Source organism: Salvelinus sp. IW2-2015, linkage group LG5 (genome assembly GCF_002910315.2).
Source record: "Salvelinus sp. IW2-2015 linkage group LG5, ASM291031v2, whole genome shotgun sequence".
Taxonomy (NCBI): Eukaryota; Metazoa; Chordata; class Actinopteri; order Salmoniformes; family Salmonidae; genus Salvelinus; species Salvelinus sp. IW2-2015.
The window spans coordinates 32,618,995-32,641,039 of record NC_036844.1 but is presented as its reverse complement, the minus strand read 5'-3'; the positions used below and the strand labels follow the sequence as shown (position 1 = coordinate 32,641,039).

General features: G+C 42.5%; 2 protein-coding genes across 10 annotated transcripts in view; both read right to left on the bottom strand.

Annotated features, from left to right (window-relative positions):
- Positions 1 to 3,904: 3,904 nt before the first annotated feature.
- On the bottom strand, positions 3,905 to 11,131 carry LOC111964374 (ras-related protein Rab-1A). Of its 4 annotated transcripts, none has more exons than XM_070443714.1 (7): positions 11,102 to 11,131; positions 10,139 to 10,225; positions 6,938 to 7,010; positions 6,710 to 6,805; positions 6,504 to 6,599; positions 6,277 to 6,408; positions 3,905 to 5,297 (listed from the first exon to the last, which is right to left on the bottom strand). In XM_070443714.1, the coding sequence occupies exons 2-7, from the start codon at positions 10,150 to 10,152 to the stop codon at positions 5,100 to 5,102; spliced, it is 609 nt and encodes a 202-aa protein (XP_070299815.1). In that variant the 5' UTR covers positions 10,153 to 10,225; positions 11,102 to 11,131; the 3' UTR covers positions 3,905 to 5,099. The 4 variants fall into 4 exon arrangements, with proteins under 4 accessions (XP_070299815.1, XP_023844025.1, XP_070299816.1 ...); XM_023988257.2 differs by lacking the exon at positions 11,102 to 11,131 and adding an exon at positions 10,429 to 10,600; XM_070443715.1 differs by lacking the exon at positions 11,102 to 11,131 and adding an exon at positions 10,429 to 10,597 and having other exon boundaries at positions 3,905 to 5,294.
- A 1,338-nt stretch (positions 11,132 to 12,469) lies between these two features.
- LOC111964359 (EH domain-binding protein 1-like protein 1) overlaps positions 12,470 to 22,045 on the bottom strand; it is a 33,112-nt gene continuing 23,536 nt past the window's right edge. For 5 of the 6 annotated variants that reach the window (XM_023988234.2, XM_023988236.3, XM_023988238.2 and 2 more), the window contains 11 exons: positions 17,736 to 18,216; positions 17,404 to 17,576; positions 17,119 to 17,167; positions 16,443 to 17,009; positions 16,239 to 16,290; positions 16,022 to 16,083; positions 15,220 to 15,340; positions 14,964 to 15,063; positions 14,736 to 14,809; positions 14,289 to 14,403; positions 12,470 to 14,140 (listed from right to left, as the gene is read on the bottom strand). In XM_023988234.2, the coding sequence (XP_023844002.1) occupies positions 14,053 to 14,140; positions 14,289 to 14,403; positions 14,736 to 14,809; positions 14,964 to 15,063; positions 15,220 to 15,340; positions 16,022 to 16,083; positions 16,239 to 16,290; positions 16,443 to 17,009; positions 17,119 to 17,167; positions 17,404 to 17,576; positions 17,736 to 18,216 (1,882 nt within the window). In that variant the 3' untranslated portion in view covers positions 12,470 to 14,052. The remainder of the gene's footprint in view (positions 14,141 to 14,288; positions 14,404 to 14,735; positions 14,810 to 14,963; positions 15,064 to 15,219; positions 15,341 to 16,021; positions 16,084 to 16,238; positions 16,291 to 16,442; positions 17,010 to 17,118; positions 17,168 to 17,403; positions 17,577 to 17,735; positions 18,217 to 22,045) is intronic. The other variant, XM_023988235.2, reaches the window with a different exon arrangement.

Here is a 22,045-nt window from a genome sequence, read left to right as displayed (position 1 = left end):
GTACTGATTTCCCACCGACCCAGAAATTTCTGACTCAACTCAAGTTAAGTAGAAGTCTTACACATAGATCTGTACACAGACTACACAATTGTAGAGTAGGCTACATAAACAATAATCAAAGACTTAATTGCAACTTTGAAAAACATGATGGATGTTGAGGTTTGGTTCTCCTATCTTTGCAATTTACCGTGATGCCCACCCAATCTGCCCATGCTTTCAAGACAGGAGGTGACAGAGCAGAGACCACCAACACAGTGGTGAAACGCCTTTTAATCACACTGGGACTATCCCTGTGTACACACACACACAGGCCGTTAAGCAAATAATTTTCTTTGCTATAGCACTAGTACACAACATTACACTATTGACAGACTGCTGTGTGGACTGGGACTGCTGTGTCCCAGTATAAACCCCCGACATAAGAACAGGCAAGAAGTAAACAGGATAGAATGGACACCTTGCACACTCCATCCAGCGTCAACAAACTATCATTATTATCCAACTGGCATACTTGTGTTGAAATCATGCTGTTTTCAAGTCTTCCCCTGCAATGCGAAGGGGAAGGCCTACGAGAGCTAGAAGGTAAATTGTTTTGATAAGCTCTCTTATGTCAGATTGTGTACAGCTCAAGAGGATTATCAGTAGGCTATAATAGCTTCAGAATTGCTCCTGTCCAGGTTCTGTATTTTGTGCTAACTCTGACCTCTGCTGGTCATTATACGTATTACATTCACTTTCAATAGAAATGTTAGGGTCTGAAAGACCTACTAAACCGATATATAGAGTCAACACAATACTCATAATGGTAATAATAACAATATACTTTATGACTATGGACTGCAATGTCTTCTGGGCGTTAAAAACATGTTAAATTGTGCACAGCAAAGAAGAAATAACTAGCAAAGGCCAAATGATTGAATTAGTGGATAGAAATCAGTTATTTGTAGTTTAAGGAGAGATTGATTAGTTAGTACACTACAGGACCAAAAGTATGTGGACACTTGATCGTCGACCATCTCATTCCAAAATCATGGGCATTAATATGGAGTTGGTCCCCCCTTTGCTGCTATAACTCCCGAGTGGGGCAGCAGTCTAACACACTGCAACTCAGTGCTAGAGGTGTCACTACAGATCCTGATTTGATTCCAGGCTGTATCACAACCGGCTGTGATTGTGAGTCCCATAGGTTGGTGCACAATTGACCCAGTGTGGTTAGGGTGTGGCCGTGGTAGGCTGTCATTGTAAATAACAATTTGTTTTTAATTGACTTGCCTAGTTAAATAAAGGTTAAATAAAAATACAACAGCCTACACTCTTCTGGGATGGCTTTCCACAAGATGTTGGAACATTGCTGCTGGGACTTGCTTCCATTCAGCCACAAGAGCATTACTGAGGTTGGGCGATTAGGCCTGGCTCGTAGTTGGCGTTCCAATTCATCCCAAAGGTGTTTGATGGGGTTCAGGTCACGGCTCTGTTCAGGCCAGTCTAGTTTTTCCACACCGATCTTGACTAACCATTTCTGTATGAACCTCACTTTGTGCACGGGGGCATTGTCATGCTGAAACAGGAAAGGGCCTTCCCCAAACTGTTGCCACAAAGTTGGAAGCACAGAATTGTCTAGAATGTAATTGTATGCTGTAGCATTAAGATTGCCCTTCACTTGAACTAAGGGGCCTAGCCCGAGCATGAAAAACAACCCCAGACCATTATTCCCCCACCATCAAACTTTACAGTTGGAACTATGTATTGGGGCAGGTAGCGTTTTCCTGGCATCCTCCTAACCCAGATTCGTTCGTCAGACTGCCAGATGGGAAAGCGTGATTCATCACTCCAGAGAATGCTTTTCCACTGAACCAGAGTTCAATGGCGGTGAGCTTTACACCACTCCAGTGGACACTTGGCATTTCGCATGGTGATTTTAGGCTTGTGTGAGGCTGCTCAGGCCATGGAAACCCATTTCATGAAGCTCCCGACGAACAGTTATTGTGCTGACGTTGCTTCATGGTGCAGTTTGGAACTCGGTAGTGTGTTGCAACCGAGGACAGACGATTTTTACATGCCACGCACTTCAGCACTCGGCTGTCCCATTCTGTGAGCTTGTGTGGCCTACCACATCGCGGCTGAGCTGTTGTTGCTCCTAGATGTTTCCACTTCACAATATCAGCACTTACAGTTGACCAGGGAAGCTCTAGCAGGGCAGAAATGTGACAAACTGACTTGTTGGAAAGGTGGCATCCTATGACGGTGCCACATTGATAGTTACAGAGCTCTTCAGTACAGGCCATTCTACTGTCAATGTTTGTCTATGGAGATTGCATGGCTGGGTGCTCGATTTTATACACCTGATAGCAATGGGTGTGGCTGAAATAACCTAATCTACTAATTTGAAGGGGTGTCCACATACTTTTAGTGTATAGATTAAGGAAGCCTGATCGGTCTGGTAACAAACAGATTTTACTCAATGAAAAAACTCTGCTACCTTCCCCTGGTATGTTGCTTACCATCCAACCGCAAATAACACCTTTAACAAAAAGGCAAAAGATATCAATGATGATGCTTAAAGGCATGTGGAATTCCCAGCCAGACCCAGTTCTACAGTATTTATTCAGGACAGCAAAAGTTTCTCTTGTTGTAATCCCCATACTAATTTGAGATGCTGGTGTTATCTCTTCGGTCCTCTGTCTCTCTTTCCCTCTATAATGATCATTAGCATAGACGTCTGCAATTAAAGTTGAAGCAAACAGTCAAACATGAAAACAAAACAATCAAACAAAGCCTAACCGAGGTAGGRTATGTGTGCCATACTCTCCCAAAAAATGTATTTCAACACATACCAAAATCCAACCTTCCTTTAATGCTGGATCATGGAGTCTAATGGCATGGTTGAGCTAGTACCAGGGCCGGTTCCAGGCATAAGCGACACGTGGTGGCTTAGGGCCCTCACGACCAAATATATATTTTTAAATCAGGAACTCAGTCGGTGTCTCAATTTACTTTTMAGAGTAACAATAGTAGAAAACACCAGGTGAAATTTCAAAATGTGGTTGTGCATCATTACTTTTTCTCTTGTTATGTCTCTCACTGACAGTCAATCAATTAGCCATGCCAGCTAACAATTGTTAGATTGGTAGTTAGCTGGCTAGACTATCTAAACTTGTAGTAATCATGACCGAATACTGACTGGACACGTGTGCAGGGACCCTGACCTCCAGGGGGCCCCCATTGATTTTGTTAGTCATTCTCACTCAGACCATATTAACATGGCATGTCATTACAAAATGTGTAGAATTACAGGAAATTAGCTTTGAAACTGCAAAAATCTCTCTCCACCCCATGGCAAAATATGTAGAATAGCAGAAAACGTGCTTTAAAACTGCAACATTTTCTCGAAGTCCCATGGCAAAATATGTAGAATGACAGAAAATGAACTTTAATAAGTACAATTTTCTCTTCACTGTAAGAGGGGGGCCCTATATTGTTTTGCTGCAAGGTGGCAAACTATTAAGTGCAGTACATTGGACCAGGGCCCTATAGGCGGCAGGTAGCCTAGCGGTTAGGAGCGTCGGCTCAGTAATCGAAAAGTTGCTTGTTGGAATTCCTGAACCGACTAAGTGAATAATCTGTCAATGTGCCCTTGAGCAAGGCACTTAACCCTAATTGCTTGCTGTGCTGAACAATGGGCAGTTCAATACCTCTGTCAAATAAATATATTATGTGTGTATTTGATCTGGATAAGAGCGTCTGCTAGAGCCGCCCCTGGCTAGTACTGTAATAATGAAAGGTATGTTGTCAGACACCAACCAGAGGTTGCCCATATAGTATATTATAGGGAACATGTAAAGCTGTGATGGTACAGCAGCATTCTGAATTGATGCGAGGTCAAATGAAATGCTCAAGTATTGGACATGCCTTAATTCCCTCCTGTTTATAGCCAGCTTCCACTCCAGAAAGAACCAAATGCTGTCAGCTTTTGGTTATGCACTCAATCATTAGGTAACAACAACAACATAATTGATTACACACATTCTAGATTAGAAAACAGAGAACCAAAAACAAACAAACATCACAGTAATAAAACCACCATGTAATAATAGTATCATATAACAATGATTAAATCAGACATTAAAGATGTGGACACCATGATTGCAGGTTTCCATTTACCACGTGGTCCCCAGGTTGCGAAAATTGTTTTACTTCACCATGTCCTCTCCGTTTCTTTCCTCAACAGCAGCCCTATTTCTACCTATATAGTGTTTGGGTGCACGGGCCCAATGAGGTCTAAATCTGATTTCGGACAGAAAGATGATACAAATTGACCTTGTCCATAAAGACTCTGCCTTATCTGTCACAAAGAGACTCTTATTTCACATTGTCACCATCAACAGTCAGCAGTGTGACCAGGAACCATGAAGGTCACAAAGGATATTATAAACTGGGTAGTTCAAGCCCTGAATGCTGATTGGCTGACAGCAGTGGTATACCATTGGTATGACAAAACATGTATTTTTACTGCTCTAAATACATTGGTAACCAGTTTATAATAGCAGTAAGTCACCTCTGGGGTTTTTGATTTATGGCCAATATACCATGGCTGAGGGCTGTGGCCAGGCACTCGGCTGCTTAGGAACAGCCCTTAGTCGTGGTATATTGGCCATATACCACACCTCCACAGGCCTTATTACTTAAGTAATATAGTCAACCATAGTTGAAAGAACATCCATGATTTCTTTCAATCACACTATATTTGAGTGTGTGTTAAAAAAAAATGTCTGTGATACATATAATGAGAGACAGAAAGTGCTGGATTAGTTACAATCATCAGTTATGCCATACCACATTTTTTTTTATTAAGATATTTCCACTTCTGTGCATATCGGTGAATAAAAATAAAAAAAGAGTTGAGGGGGGACTATTCCTTCGGCACAAAACTTTCTTACTCACTCAATTATGGGCATTGGTCAAGAGGTAAAAAATGTCAGTCAGTTCTTGAAGATCCCACCACCATATTTTCCTGTTCTGTCAGAAGCACCCCAACTTCAACCCAATACTGTTACTCTACTCATGGGCCTCTGGGGGTGAGAGGAGAGGGCTGGACCGGCCTAACAGCATCCTCCCCCAGACTGCGGCACTGGAGTGCTGTCAATCTTCAGGTTGTGCTTCTCTCCTCCTGCCGTGGCCCCGGGCCCCATGCGCTTCTTAATCTCAGCCGCCATGGTCATGAAGGATTGCTCCACGTTAGTTGCGTCCTTCGCACTGGTCTCCAGGAAGGGGATGGATAGGGAGTCAGCAAATTCCTGCTTGAGGAGAGTGAGACGGGTCAATCACCAGTCTGACTGCAGTAGTAGGGTGCTTCCATTGCAAGTAATAGTGTGTCCCAAGGGTTGATAATTGAGCATATCGACCAGGGCATAAAATGAACACCTGCCAAATGCAGGTAGATTTAGGTATTGGCGGGTAAGAATGTCTATTTCCTCAGCCATGCTGGCGAGTGGTCAATTTGCAGGGTTCTACAATGCGAGCGTTACATTCACAAATAAAAAAGTGTGAAAAGTAAGTATGAAAAATGCAGCAGTAGCTGTTTTCAAAGTATTTCTGTGTTTTGTTTTATAGCTGCTAATCGCACAAAGAAATAAGAATCCTATACCCCTCCTCACGCAGCAACATTGCCTTGCAAGGGGAGCTGCGCACACACTGAGTGAAGCGCTGATAGATTCATTTTGAGGCGCTGTGCACAGGCATAAAAGCTGGTCTAATGTACCCTAAAAAATCTACAAAGTGAGACTTAGTCCTAAAGCTCGATTGTTTTTCAATGTTAGTTTGAGTCTGCTGCTTCAACTGATAGCGAAGACACGCTCTAGTCAGATCCAAAATCTCACAGACACACGACACTACTCATTACCTGTTACCACGGTAATGTCCCGCCCTTAAAGGGACAGATAAAAATTGAGTCTCTGATATTTTGATTTAAAAGACTCACGTCACAAAAAACTAAATGAAATTGAGCAATATACCACATTACTTCTTACTTTTCTTGTTTTAGAAACATTACAAAGCATGGTGATCTGTTTTTTGTGTGTTTATGGCCCCCAAACAATTGACTGGTGAAAAAATTTGAGTGGCTGGTATATTTTTTTCATTTACCTACCACAGTGGCTGGTAGACAAAAAGTACATTTTAGGCCCTGGTGTAAACTACGACAAACTAAGGCTACAGAGTATAATATACCCAAATACTGTGATTAATCTGTATGAGAGTCCATGTTTCCTGAGGACTCACCTTGGCTGTCGTGTAGTCTACTACCTTCTTGGTGGTGAGGTCACACTTGTTACCCACCAGCAGCTTGTTGACATTCTCGCTGGCATAGCGGCCAATCTCCTGCAGCCACTGCTTTATATTGTTGTAAGACTCCTAGAAAGAGAAAATACCTCAGTTATGTGTTGTTAATAAATGCAGGTTGACTCATAGATGTTAATTAATCTTCTTTGTGGAGGGGAGTCACTAACCTGATCTGTTACATCATAGACAACGATGATACCATGGGCTCCTCTGTAATAGCTGGAGGTGATGGTGCGAAACCGCTCCTGACCAGCAGTGTCCCACTAAAGACAATAAAAACAATATATATGTTAGTTAACGCACTACATGGTTGAAAGCATGAACTGCAATTAAACTTCCCAGGACAGCTGCCAGAGCTGCTGACTCAACTCACAATCTGTAGTTTGATGGTCCTGCCATCCAATTCAATAGTTCGGATTTTGAAGTCCACGCCGATGGTGCTTATGAAACTTTCCGTGTAGGTGTCATCCTGAAATGCATAATAAAAAATAAAAAACATAGCTTTAAATCAACAAATGGACACACAGTATCCATCCAAACGTTGATGTAAAGCTGAAGACTGATCAAAATGCCAGTAACACTGAACACTGATAGTTCTTACCGCAAATCGAAGCAGGAGGCAAGACTTTCCCACCCCTGAATCACCAATCAGAAGCAGCTTGAACAGGTAGTCACTAGGTGGAAACCAGGTTAGGGAACATTAAATAACAGACAAACAAATCTATTCAATCAAGCCCCCAGCATTGACTTTCATCTGGGTCTCTGGGGAGTTAGGCTAAATTCATATGCAATGCTGTCATTTCCATCTGAAATTAGCTATGTTATTATAGCTACAGTTGCAAGGGTGTGCAAAGAAATGTCAAAGAGGAAAATTATAAACTTGGACAGGTCGAGCCCTGAATGCTGATTGGCTGACAGACCTTATCTAACGGGTGGGCCTAATCCTGAATGCTGGTTGGTTAAAAGAGCATTCCAGCCGGTGTCTATTGCACAAGTTACTACCGGCTAAATCTATGACGTTAAAATGCCTATTTACTCTGTTCCATCTGACTGCGCAATCCACTGTTTCATCAGCCCAGGCAGACAAGTCATAAACTTGATCTACACCATAAAAAGCATCTAGACATTATCTCACACTTCTTTTAGACTAACATTTAGTTTTCAACAGCTGAGATTTGTATAAACCTTGCTGTAAGTCTCTCTGACATTTGCAACATTGTTTAAATATTCAAAATCGATCTCCAACTATCCCACAGTACTGAACCTTTAGGGGTCGGGAGTCGGGACGAGAGAGGCAGGCAGCATTTCTCAGCCAGTCAAAATCATGAATCAGCTGGCATTATGGATATATACAAAGTAATGTTTATTGAAACAAGGTCAATCGAAACGAAGTGCAGTTAGTTTGCAGTCTTTCTAGCTTCAGTTTGAAGTGATTGTGTTAGCTGTGTTGTTGGCTAGCTCCTCTGAACAACAGTGTCCTGAAGAGAGAGCACGTTTTCTACACCAGGCGAAATTGTGCCTCATTAGCTCATTGTTATAGATGTATRCAAATAAATGTCACTAGAAAACAGCTTAAACAAATGCAGTTATTGTTGTTATTCTGTCTGRACTGTTTGAAGTGACTAAGTTAGCAGTAGTTGTCTAGCTAGCAAGGGATAAGAACGTTGCCAGCCAGTACGGCAATGTAACATTTAGAATGAACGACTGGGTCGCGTCCATAGCTACAGAACAAAAAGACTGAACGACTGGGTCGCAGCTCTGGCAACCGAACCAATAGAACGAACGACCAGCCGGCTTGGTAGRAACCCTAGATTTATTTCAGGACTACATCTTGTGGAAGGATGAAATAGTATGAATAAATTCATCAAATGAACATCAATCATTATTTGAATATGTTGGAAACCCCTTGTATAACAGTGATAATACCCTCGAAGCCGGGGTTTGGAGGATATATTGGTCCCATCATCGGCTTCGAGGGCATTATCACTTAATTATAAACTGGGTGTTAAGAGCCCTGAATGCTGATTGGCTGACAGCCGTGGTATATCAGACCGTATACCACTGGAATGACAAAACATTTATTTTTACTCTTCTAATGATATTGATAACCAGTTTATAATAGCAATTTGCCGTGCCTAAGAACAGCCCTTAGCCATGGTATATTGGTCATATACCACACCCCCTCGTGTCTTACTGCTTATTAAGTATACCACGGGTATGACAAAACATATATTTTTACTGCTCTAATTGCGTTGGTAACCTGAGTGGCGCAGCGGTCTAAGGCACTGCATCTCAGTGCAAGAGTCTTCACTACAGACCCTGGTTCGATTCCAGGCTGTATCAGATCCGGCCGTGATTGGAAGTCCCATAGGGCGGCGCACAATTGGCCCAGCGTCATCTGTGTTTTGCCTGGGTAAGCAATCATTGTAAATAAGAATTTGTTCTTAACTGCCTTGCGTAGTTGAATAAAGGTTAAATAAAAAAACGAATAATAATAAAATAGCAATAAGGCACCTCGCAGGTTTGTGATATATGGCCAATATACAACGACGCAAGGCGGAGTGCCTGGATACCTTACATGCTGATCAGACCGGACACGTCGCATGCAAGCGTCGCAAAATTCATTTTGAAATCCATGTTTTTCAATTATTGCACCCACACTGCTCACGCCCGCCAACGAGTGTCTGCGTTGCCAAGGGCTAAAATAGAAGTCATTCATATTTCTGACGCAGATCGCGCTGCAAGTCCTGCCTCTCCCATCTCCTCATTGATCTATAGAAGCAGGTACACACATGCCATCTCCTCCTTGGTTATATCCACGTGGGTGATTGAAAGACGAAATGTTTTGCCGGTTGTCGTGGTAATACTATGAAAGTTTAGATGCCAATCACCATAGAGGTTCAAAGATGAAAAGCCTGGAAGGAGGAGAGATGACTAGAAACGATTCGGTTGGCCATTTTGTGTGTGGATTAATTGTCGGGGTAGAGGACCTTGTGCATTTCAGGTAAAATAACAACTCAATGTTTATATCCCAGGGCAAATTAGCTAGCAACAGCAAGCTAGCTAAATGGGACAAATTGGCTAGCAAGTGCAAGTTAACTAGCTTAATTGCCATACATGTTTAATGCTTTTCGACCTGTCCCCAAATTAATGTCATTACAAAATATATTTATGCACGATAGCGCACGCGCGCAGCCGGTTTGGGTTCCGTGTTAGCCGTGGTTTATTGGCCATATATACACACACCACACCTCCTCGGGCATTATTGCTTAAATATAGAACGTAGCACGAGACGCATAGTTCATCCAACTAACTAGATCAACAATGTTATACATTGTTTTGTCAGCATAGCTTTTGCTATGATCATGACAACATTGTAACAAAACAACCCGATATGATGGCAGATGTTCCGCACAAACAGAGCGAGCTAGTACGTAAACAAAAGATGACGCAGCGATTTGTGACTTAACGTTAGCAAGCTAACAGTAGCTAGTTAGCTAGCTGCATTTGTATTCACTCAMAAAAAAACTCATGTTTTTTTGTGTGCAGTTAGCTACTGTAACTAGCTATGTATTTAAGGGCTCTTATTTTACTTGTGTATTTCGTTTGCGGTAGACGTGTTTGATGTACTGTAGTGATGTAAATTGTTGATTGTTGATCATTTGTATAACGAATATTTGTGCCTGATATTTGTAACTTGCACTTGGAATAAAAAATACAACAAAATGCTTGTTACATCATCCGGTGTTATTAGATATGGAGCTACCAAAAACAACATCAAAACATCACCAACTTTACTCACTATTCAGGATTCATGGTGTCCGAAATCTGTGTTTTCTTGGCCCTTGTCTGGGTCACACACTCATCTTCTTGGTAGCTAGCTGCGTTACTATCGTAGTAGGAAAGAAGACTTGTTGTTGTAGCTAGCTAACGTTATTGTACAGTAAATAGCTTAGCTAACGTTAGTTTGGCAAATAGTTCTGCAATTTCACGAGCCAAAATGTTTTGTATAGCTTGTTGGTTAGGTAAGTGTTCGGTGACTAACCAATTTCGCTAGAATTAGTGTTGCTAGGTAAACATAGCTTTGTTTACCTTGTTGTTCTCGCTTTACTTGTCGRTTACTCGTCATAATCCCTAGCCTTTTGCGCATGTGTCAGTGAGTGATGACGTTAAATCTTTTTCCTACACAGATTGGAAATGTAGTTCAGCCAAAGCCCTTCTGAACGTTCTTCTGGCCAGCTGCGTCTTTCTTTTCCCCATCMCAGTTAAGCCAAAACCACGCCCCGTTATTCAGAGGGGCGTTCTAAAACGCTTTGAGCGCTCTCCAAGTCCGGAAGTGAATATCACGTAGCGCGAAATTTCAGTCACTGATTAATAATATTTGCCCATGTTTCAAAATTGAAAAATATAATAACATAATGTCGTGGACCGAGCTAGCCATTAACGTTCAAAGACAGATTCAATGGCTGTAGCATAGCGTATTCGACTGAATGATTAGCTAATAAATATTAGAGAAATTATGAATAATAAGCGCATGATTTTACCTGATAATAGACTACTAATGATAAGATAAATCAACTTCAAATTCCGAGCTAGTGATGTTAGGTAGCTTAGGTTAATTTAGCTCACCTTCAATTGAGGGAATTCAGCAGAGTTCTCCGAGACATTTTTACAACTCATTGAAACTCTGAAAATAAATACATGATAATAATAGGCCTGCATTACGGTAGGCAGCTAATTGTTCAATTACACTTTCTATCCTTACCTTGGAAGGTCACTGTCTCTGCGCTGATTGCCTGTGAGTGAGACAACGCAAGCTAGCCAATGGGAGCGTAGTAGAACGTCTCTCTGAATAACGGGGCGTGGTTTTGGCGTAACTGCGTTTTGGAAAAAATACGCGGTTCGCGTCAGCAGGGCTCAACTATGGCCTGTATCAGTACACTGACACAATACAAATTTTTTGAAACACCAAAGGAGGCGTATTTATTCATCATGCACAAACGTAATAAATAATAGTGCAAGATCAAGATATTTCGCAACAAAGCATCCTTCACTCATGCTGCCAAACATACCCTCGTAAAACTGACCATCTTACCGATCCTCGACTTCGGCGATGTCATTTACAAAATAGCCTCCAACACCCTACTCAACAAATTGGATGCAGTCTATCACAGTGCCATCCGTTTTGTCACCAAAGCCCCATATACTACCCACCACTGTGACCTGTACGCTCTCGTTGGCTGGCCCTCGCTTCATACTCGTCGCAAAACCCACTGGCTCCAGGTCATCTACAAGACCCTGCTAGGTAAAGTCCCGCCTTGTCTCTGCTCGCTGGTCACCATAGCTGCACCCACCCGTAGCACGCGTTCCAACAGGTATATCTCACTTGTCACCCCCAAAGCCAATTCCTCCTTTGGCCGCCTCTCCTTCCAGTTCTCTGCTGCCAATGACTGGAACGAACTACAAAAATCTCTGAAACTGGAAACACTTATCTCCCTCACTAGCTTTAAGCACCAGCTGTCAGAGCAGCTCACAGATCACTGCACCTGTACATAGCCCATCTATAAATAGCCCAAACAACTACCTCTTCCCCTACTGTATTTATGTATTTATTTTGCTCCTTTGCACCCCAGTATTTCTACTTTGCACACTCATCTACTGTCAAATCTACCATTCCAGTGTTTTAATTGCTATATTGTATTTACTTCGCCACCATGGCCTATTTATTGCCTTTACCTCCCTTATCTCACCTCATTTGCTCACATTGTATATAGACTTATTTTTCTACTGTATTATTGACTGTATGTTTGTTTTACTCCATGTGTAACTCTGTGTTGTTATATGTGTCGAACTGCTTTGCTTTATCTTGGCCAGGTCGCAGTTGTAAATGAGAACTTGTTCTCAACTTGCCTACCTGGTTAAATAAAGGTGAAATAAAAAAATATAAAATAAAAATACTAGATATATTCAGAACACAACGACATCTATCCACGAAAAAGTGAAGAAGTACCACATAATTTAATATGACAACAAATTAGAGAAAACATATTCAAACAAACTCTTAAAATGTATTATGTATCATTCACGGGTTTAAACAAAACATTGCATATCCTTTTTAAAAAGAGCCTTGGACCTAAAGTAATACTTTATTGTCACATCATTACATTTTCAGATCTACACCCCCCAAAAATGTCACATGCTTCGTAAAAAAAGAAGAAGTGTTGACTAACAATGAAACGCTTACTTAAGGGCCCTTTCCAACAATGCAGAAAACAAAACAAAAATTGAAATAGTTGAAAAAATAGAAGAAAATAATCATAATATTAATAACACCATGAATGATAGTAATCATCATCTATGATAATAGCACATAACATCTAACAAGCCATTGGTAAATGTTGACTATTAATACTAGACAATTTGACAGAGAATAAAGYTCTTTGCTAAAATAAAAAAAACATTGAAAGAACTGCAGTGCCAGGTAATTCATTTAAATTTGATTTAACTAGGCAAGTCTTAAGAACAAATTCTTATTTACAATGACGGCCTACCCCTGCCAAACCCTAACTCGGACAACACTGGGAAAATTGTGTGCTACCCAATCACAGCCAGGTGTGACACAGCCTGGAATCGAACCAGGGTCTGTAGTGACACCTTTAGCACTGAGATGCAGTGCCTTAGACCGCTGCACCACTTGGGAGACTCAGAATAATAGAGGGATATACAGTATTATATACAGGATGGTATGTATGTTTTCCAAGTAGGACTACTAGCTTCTGTCTACAACTAGTTTCACCTTTATTCACTATTCTCTTTTTCTTTCATTTCTGGTTAGAGCTGACTGTTCATGCCACTTGTAATATGACACACCTAACCCAAACATTTCTCATGCACATGTCCAATCCATAAATAAAAGAAAGATTGATAAAACACAATTACAAGTCATCACCAGAAGTCATCAAGACGTGATACTCTCATAAACTTGATTCTTTCATCAAACATCTGGGTCCAAAGTAAAACACAGAGCTGATGTTACCAAACCCTCCTGTATACACAGAGGCCTGATGTTAACAAACCCTCCTGTATACACAGAGGCCTGATATTATCAAACCCTCCTGTATACAGAGAGGTCTGATTATTTTGTGTCTAAACACCAGACCGTTCATTTCATAGCCAGTTCCACCAAAGCATTCAGGCAAAGTTCTCTTATATTGTTGATGACATCAGTGAGATGTTTATAGACGTAAAAGTAAACATGATGGCCTATACATCTGAACCTCTTAGCTTCATGGCGGTCTAAAAGTATACAACACATCTGTTTGTACAGTGGGCTTTCTGTCTATTGAATGACAGAGCAAGGCACATTGACAGACTGAATTAGAAAGGTCCTCGTTTCTCAATCAAAAGTACTCCATGGATGGGCGACCTTCCCAGAGTCTCTTACCTCAAGGTACAGAGGGATTTATTTCTTCAAGTATCTCCAAAAGGGAAGGCACACAGCCCCAGCACCTCCGGGGGTATAATGGTTTATTAACGATCAGTCCCAAAATCCCAGTTAAGGATTTGTTGCTGTGGTGACATGTTTGTCTAGGAGTGTTTCATATTGTAGGTTGCTGAGTGACTGAGAGCTTGGTTTGAAGCAGAGACTGAGGAGATTTAGTTCTAGATGGGTTGGTATTTAAGGCACTGCGCTATTTGTCATTGTCGTCCCTACTCTCACTGCAGCACACACTTGTCTTTGTTGCTGAAGTTCCTGCGTCTAAGCTCCAGCCCCCGCTCCAAACGCTCATCCTCCTCAACGGCACTGAGGACACACAAACGCACGCATAAACAACCACACAGTACTGCATCGTTTAAAACGTGTGTAGAATATGTGTGCTTATGTGTGTGCATGCTTAGTGTGTCACACTGCATAAGCATGGCTGTATAACAAACAGATGGGCTAGACTCACCCTCTCTCCTTGGCGTCCAAGTCCCTGACCAGCTCGTCCCGCTSGTTGACCAGAGAGACCAGTTCCTGCAGTAGGAGCTCCTCCCGGTGCTGCTGGGCCTTAGTCTTCTGCCACTCTGAAGAGAGGTGGGATGAGGCAAGATAGAAAAGTTGTGGTCATACGCACGTCCTTAAACAATTTWGTATTATAACAGAAAAGCTCACACAATGAATATGACAACGTTTCAAACCACAAGGATCTTCTTCAGGTCAGATCTGGATCAAAACATTGTCAATAAAGGTGGTAATTTGGAGCATATTCAGTGTGTGGGCCTTTCTGTTGTTTTCAGGGATGAGAGACGATATCATAGTAATTATATATACACACACAACTGCTATAGGTCTACAGTCGTCTCACTGGTTGTGTTCAATGTAAACAAGGTTGTGTTTATGCATTGGACTCACTAACCTTCATTGGCCATCATGGCTCTAAGTTCTCTATTCAGTAGTTCAAATCGTTTCTCCAAGTCCTGCTCCTCCTGCCTGTTAAATACAATACATTCAATTAGCTGCCGTCTGCTGGGCACACACACAGAACATAAAATGGCGCATTTCAGTTCAAACCATTTCCTAGTAATATAATCATGTTACGTGTTCTTAAGAATAATAGATGTGTGAGTGGTGTGTTATGTCTTACAGCAGCTCCAGATTATCCTGTCTCCTGATCAGGGCGTTCTTCTTGTTGACCAGAGTGAACCACTCCTGGATCAGTTTCTCTTCCTCGTCACGGTCGCTACCTGGAGCAAGGACACAACACATGGCACCTCAGAGGTTAGACCCTGTTATATCTACTGAGAAAAGTAACAACAGGAATCTGTGGCCTTTGATAAGCACACGTAAAGGTAAGCCTGACACTTCCTGTTAAGTTTACAGCCACTTGTTCTGTTTCTCACTTGATTCCATCAGTCTTCTGAGTCTCCTCTCCACGATGCCTGCTCGGTTGTCGATGTGCTTCTGTTCAGTCTCCAGGGCTTGCAGCTCACTCAGCACATACTGACGGGTGTCCTGAAGACGCTGACCATGAAGATACAGCGACACACATTGCCAAAACGGACATGCAAGGACAGACACACAGATGAACATAGACGACAAAGAGAAAACGGTCAGGAGATTAGAGGGAGAAACAGGAATAACGACTAAGAGAAATCCATGTTGACTCCAATGCTTCCCACAGTGTCAAATTGGCTCCATGTCCAGGGTGGTGGACCATTCTTGATACACATGGGAAACAGTGTGAAAAACCCAGCAGCGTTGCAGTTCTTGACACACTCAAACCGGTGCGCTTGGCACCTACTACCATACCCTGTTCAAAGGCACTTAAATATTTTGTCTTGCCCATTCACCATCTGAATGGCACACATAAACAATCKATTTCTCAATTGTCTCAAGGCTTAAAAATCCTTCTTTAACCTGTCTCCTCCCCTTCATTGATTGAAGTTGATTTAACAAGTGACATCAATAAGGGATCATAGCTTTCACCTGGATTCATCTGGTCAGTCTACATCATGGAAAGAGCAGGTGTTCATAATGTTTTCTAGACTCAGTGTATATAAAACACAGCAAATCCCATTTTTGACTGTACTGGGCCTTTAAGCTAAACAGAGAGAGAGAAGGTGGCCTAAACCAAAAGAGAAAAACAAATATAAACAGTCAAGTGGATAATAATGTGACGTCAAGGAAAAGGTTTGAACTGACCAGAGTATCCTCCTCCTGGCTTGGGACACTAGACTCCTGGACTTGTGCTGGGCTCCTTGACTCTACARACAGACCAAACAGCGAGACTGCATATTAGTATATTTACAACAACAATAGAAAAAACTGAATGCAGCCTTTCATATCATGCTTTACACATTGTCCTTTTCTGTTGTTTGCTCATTCAGTTCAGGTAAAAATCTCCCGGTAAACCTCCTACCGGATTCTGAGGAGACATTCTTCACTTCTCTGTCTGATACACTTTCAGCTGACTGGACAGGAGACACAAACACAATAGACATGATAGGTAAAGAGAAACATGGCCTGGTTTAAATAGCAAAATATCAGCACATTAATAGAACATCAATCTCTGTTCAAATACAAGAAAACAGTTTTAAAAGCTGGGAAAGTATTCAGCATGTACCTCTGTGCTCCTAGATGTGCTACTCTGCTGCTCCACCACATCCCCTTCATCCACGGACTCACTCTTCAGCCGCAAGCGTCTTTTCTTCACCAGGTCGGCGTCTCTTACGTGACCAAATCCTGATTTGGCTGCAGAGGTGTGTGACCTGGGTGGAGGCACGGGGGTCTGTGTCTCTCCCGTTCCCCCATCCAAATCACCAGCTCCGCTTCCCTTCTCTTCCACTTTTGTCACCCGTTTAGTCCGGGGGGGTGGCACTAGGCTCCCATTGGGCTTAGAGGCCTGTTCTGTAGCACTGTCCTCCAGGGAGATGCTACCTTCCTGTAACTTGCGGGCACAGAAGCGAGCAGCAGCATCCACATCAGAACCCTGACTGGGCTCAGTCACTGCATAGCTGGACTGGCTGCTGTTGTGCTCTATCTGAAGAACACTCAGCTCCTGCCCCGTAAAGTGGGTGCGGATCTGACTCAGGTAAGTCATGACGATCAGGCGGTCTGGCACAGAGAGCAGCACCATGTCTGAGGGCTCCAGCAGTCGGGAGATGCCCAGCGCAGCGAAGCCATCAAAGGCCTGTGGGAGAGAGAATAGTCAGGACAAAAAACAACGACTTCTGTGTTCCTTATTGACATTATGTATAATTATGTAAATATGTCATCGATAAGCTCATTGACGTTTTCACCTTCTTGTTGTTTAACTTGATATCGTTGGGTTCCAGTGCCTCAAAAGCTCTAAGAAAAACACCAGTAGTTAATAGAAGGACGGAGAGGACATTTTCTACTATTTMGTGAGAACTTCTACCCTATTTCCTGTAAGGAGATGGAATAATTCTACCTCTCCTACATTCAGCTGTATGGGTGGGTTTAAAATACATGCGTGGACTACTAATAAAGTTGCTAGACTTTTCACATTCAGACTAGGATCGAATATTGTGGGTGATTTATCTGATTAGTGATTAAGAGCTTACATCTTGTCAGGATAGAAGTGGTGTAGGATGGAACAGAAAGCCAGACCATTGCGCCAAGAGGTGTTAAAATTAGTGACCTTCACTCCCGTATAACCCTTTGTAACCTCCTGGCACCACTCCAGTAAAGACTTGCTGGAGGACACAAGACCAGGACTGGGCAGAGGACCAGGCATCTGAGCAGGGTGTGAAGGAGAGAAAAGAGAGAGGAACAGAGGGAGAGAGACCTGTTATAGATGACATTCTCATTAACATAGTCAATGTTCAGCTGTGTTTTAAATATAATTAAGTGTTTATATTCACTTGTAAAAAATACATTTGAAATTCAAATGTACCTCCTGGCGGAGGACCAACACATCCTTCCCATGGGCTTCGTCCCTGTCCGCAATGGGAGTGGAGGCCTCTGGGGCAACTTCCTGGAAGACCACAGGAAAGGGAAGGGGTTTCTTCTTGCTGCATCGAGGAGGAACAACCGTATCTGACGCTTGACCATAAGGGACCTCCTTATCTGCTGGGGTCTGTCCATTGGACTGTGGCTCTTCACTGCCTGAGGTACCCTGGATGTTACCCTGGATGTTACCCTGGATGTTACCCTGGATGGTACCCTGGATGTTACCCTGGATGTTACCCTGGATGTTACCCTGGATGTTACCCTGGATGTTACCCTGGATGTTACCCTGGATGTTACCCTGGGTGTTACCCTGGATGTTACCCTGGGTTGTGGTGTCTGGTGAGGATGGCTGAGAAGCTTTCTTAGAGCATCTTGTTGGGACAGCCAGGTCACTGGACTTTTCCCCCCCCTCAGCCGTCTCAGATCTATAGAGACAGAAATAGGAGAAATAAGACGATGGGACAGCAAAGTCAAGTTTCAGTTATACACTCCAAAATTATTGGGAAAGACAAACATTTTTTGTTGTTGTTTTGGCTCTGTACTTCAGCAATACGGATTTGAAATGACGCACAAATATCATACCCCCCAAAAAATGCTAACCTGCTGAACATGAGGACACACGCCCTGATGGTTTGTCCATACAGCAGGCCATGTCAGTGTTGGCCCCTCCTGCAGGACCTTTTGCCAGAACCATTGGGGGTATGACATTTGTGCGTCTATAACTTTCTCACTCATCATTATTCACAATTCATTCAGGATTATCCATAATCATGGTAGCATCCACACGAATGTAGTGTTCAGAAGCATATTCTATTCTTATCTATAATAAAAGTGACTCCAAAAGGACACAATACATTATTTACCATTTATTTCTATTGGGCACAAAATAATCTGAAACACATCCAAAACAAACAGCAAATGCATCCAACTCATTTGTAGAGTCACAYGCTTTATGTAGTCATTGCGGGCTATGAATATGGGACCAAATACTTAACTTTTTACTACTTTAATACACATAAGTGAATTTGTACCAATACTGTCCAAAAAGTGCTTTAATTTCTAAACGGTTCACCCGATATGGATGAAAAACCCCTGACAGTCTGCACAGTCATTGTATAATTTCCAATGTAAAGTGCTGGTGCACAGAGCAAAAACAACAACAACATTGTAACTGTCCCAATATTTTTGGAGCTTACTGAATATCCTGCAAAACAAACAAAAACTGTTTAAAGTTAAGCACGGATTAATGTGAATATTATTTAACTGTGCAAGTAGTTACAAGAGCCAGATGACATGATCTGATTAACTTCAAATTGTTCTGCCAACTTACTGTTTATCAACTGATGTATCTACAGTGCAAAGAGTGGTATCCTGTTCTATCTCAAGGCCCTTCTCTTCCTCCTCAACCCCTGATTCAGTCACATTCTTATGGGAGACTGTCTCCGCTAATTCAGTCAATAACAAGCACTCCTTTTGGGCAGTGACACAGAGAAAGGTAGAGAGCAGGCCATTGTCTATTTCAAGTCCTCTGTCAACAGGTACCCCATCTGTCCCTGTTTCTGTCCTCGGTATACTTTCCTCACCCTCCATTGGTTGTTTTGAATGGACTGTCAAGTTCACAGTGGAGTCTGATGTCATACTCTCAGTGGTTGCCACCAGGTCCTCCAGGACCTGTCCCTGACTAGAGTCAGTAATAGTCTCTGATGGGTTACTATTTGATGAGGAGGTGGCTATGGTAGAGGGCTCACAAATGATTTCCTGCTGATCTTTCCTTCCATCTAAGTCTAGGTGGTTTGACTCAGGCCTGTCTAGACTGACTTCCTGGGGGATCACTGGTGATGGAGTCTCCTGCTCCTCACTGGCCTCGGAGGCTGGGAGATCTTCTGGGTTCAGAGAGGTCTTCCCCATGCAAGAAGGGGATCAGGCGTTTTCTGACGCAGGGGGCAGGCACAGGTACATCTGATGTCTCTTCTTCTGCCAACTGACTAATATTAGCCAGTAGCAACTTTTCCTCTTTTATGAGGCTTAGGTCATCTTTGGGGGGTTCTGCAGGGCTTATGTGAGAGACCTTGGGACATGTAGTAGATGTTCCAGCTTGAGAGGGTGGTAGAGGCCATGGGACCACTGAGTTGACAGAGACATCTTTCTCATTGTCACCCTCCTTTGGTAGATAATGCTGGTCATTGGCTCCCTTCTCTTTGGCTGTCACCAGAATGCTATCTGAAGAAGTTGTTTCCATGGCGAGGATTAGTGGTTTTGGAATGTCTTCCTCTTTAGCATCAGTGTTAAGGGTCTCCTTTGTTAAGCTATCTGTGCTGCTCTCTTTGGCCATTGCATCATTACTTGTATTATCTGGTAGAGGGACAGTTTTCTTTTGTTTTGGTGGAGTAAGGCAACTGGCAACAGGTGCCGTGTTTTGACTAACTCTTTCTGGGCCTACTTCCTGAAGAGGCACTGGAGGAGTGATATTTTTATTTTTGCTGCGATGACAAGGAAGTGGTTCCAGTTCAATGGTTTTGGCAAAAGGTCCTGCAGGAGGGGACAACACTGACATGGCCTGCTGTATGGACAAACCATCAGGGCGTGTGTCCTCATGTTCAGCAGGTGGTGAAGAAGATAACACCCCTGGACTGTGAAACAGAGATATCAATGTTAGCCATCTGGCATGGCTACAATAGCAATTCAATAAATTCCCCAAAATGCAGACTGCCACACAATCCTCAACAATGTCACAGACAAAAGACAACGGTCAACAGTAAACATCAACACGGCAAGCTCACTATCAGGTAACGTCCAGTTACATTCCCTGAACAACATTTAATTGGGTTCAGTTCACATGCTCATTCAGCACTAACATCCAACAATTCAACTTTCTCCTCAGGCATGGTAGTAGACTTGGCACACAAAGATATAAAAAACACAAGTTCATGACAAAAAACTTTACGAGAAATTTTTACAAGATCACTCAGCATAAAGACAATACTGTACCACTCCAAATGCCTGAAGACACAAACCCAGTCAAAACAGAGCTCCATTCCTATGGCATGAATAAAATCTGCCTAATCAAACCATGCAGGAAAGTAGTGCAGAGAGCGACAGGAGCTCAGGCACTTACCCTCCATCTACTGTATGTAAAACTCTGCTAGCCACACTGTGCCCATATCCTCTTGCCCATCTCAAACTCCAACTCATCTGAATCGCTGTCAGGGATGAACACTGGATCGTCTCCTTACAGGCTTTAGCGCCGTTAACGATGGGGGTGGCTTCGTCTTTATTTTCTTCCAAGCACTCTTCATAAGCTATTTCATCCAGCTCTGCTTCTCTCGGCGGTGGAAATCGTCTGTACAGCTTTTTAATCCTTTTTTCTATTCTAGAGGTGGTAACACAGGTGGACGTACATCCCTCTCTGGTTTACCCTTCACAGTCTTCTCTTTCAGGGGTTCTGTGATCTCCATCAGTGGTCTGTGATCTCCTTCAGTGGTTTTGTGATTTTATTCAGTGGTTCTGTGATCTCCTTCAATGGTTCTGTGATCTCCTTCAGTGGTTCAGTGATGTGCTTCAGTGGTTCTGTGACCTCCTTTAGTGGTTATGTGATCTCCTTTAGTGGTTATGTGATCTCCTTTAGTGGTTATGTGACCTCTTTTAGTGGTTATGTGATCTCCTTTAGTGGTTCTGTGACCTCCTTTAGTGGTTCTGTGATCTTCTTTAGTGGTTCTGTGATCTTCTTTAGTGGTTCTGTGATCTCTTTCAGTTGTTCTGTGATCTCATTCGGTTGTTCTGTGATCTCATTCGGTTGTTCTGTGATCCCTATCAGTGGTTTGGCAGTCTCTTTGTGTGGTTTGATAATCTCTTTCCAAGGTTTGGTAGTGTCTTTATGTAGTTTGGTGGTCTCCTTCAGTGGTTCGGCCTCTTGCTCAATTTTGTTGGTTGGGTCCTTGACCATCTCTTGCGCCACAGTAGCTAAACGCAAAGTCTCCACTAAGCTTATCCTGCCAGTCTCTTCAGTTGTAGAGAGCTTTTTAGCTAATTAGCAACTTTACAACTACTTACTACGTTTTAGCTACTTCGCAACTAAACTCAGCAAAAAAAGAAACGTCCCTTTTTCAGGACCCTGTCTTTCAAAGATAATTCATAAAAATCCAAATAACTTCCCAGATCTTCATTGTAAAGGGTTTAAACACTGTTTCTCATGCTTGTTCAATGAACCTGTGGAACGGTCGCTAAGACACTAACAGCTTACAGACGGTAGGCAGT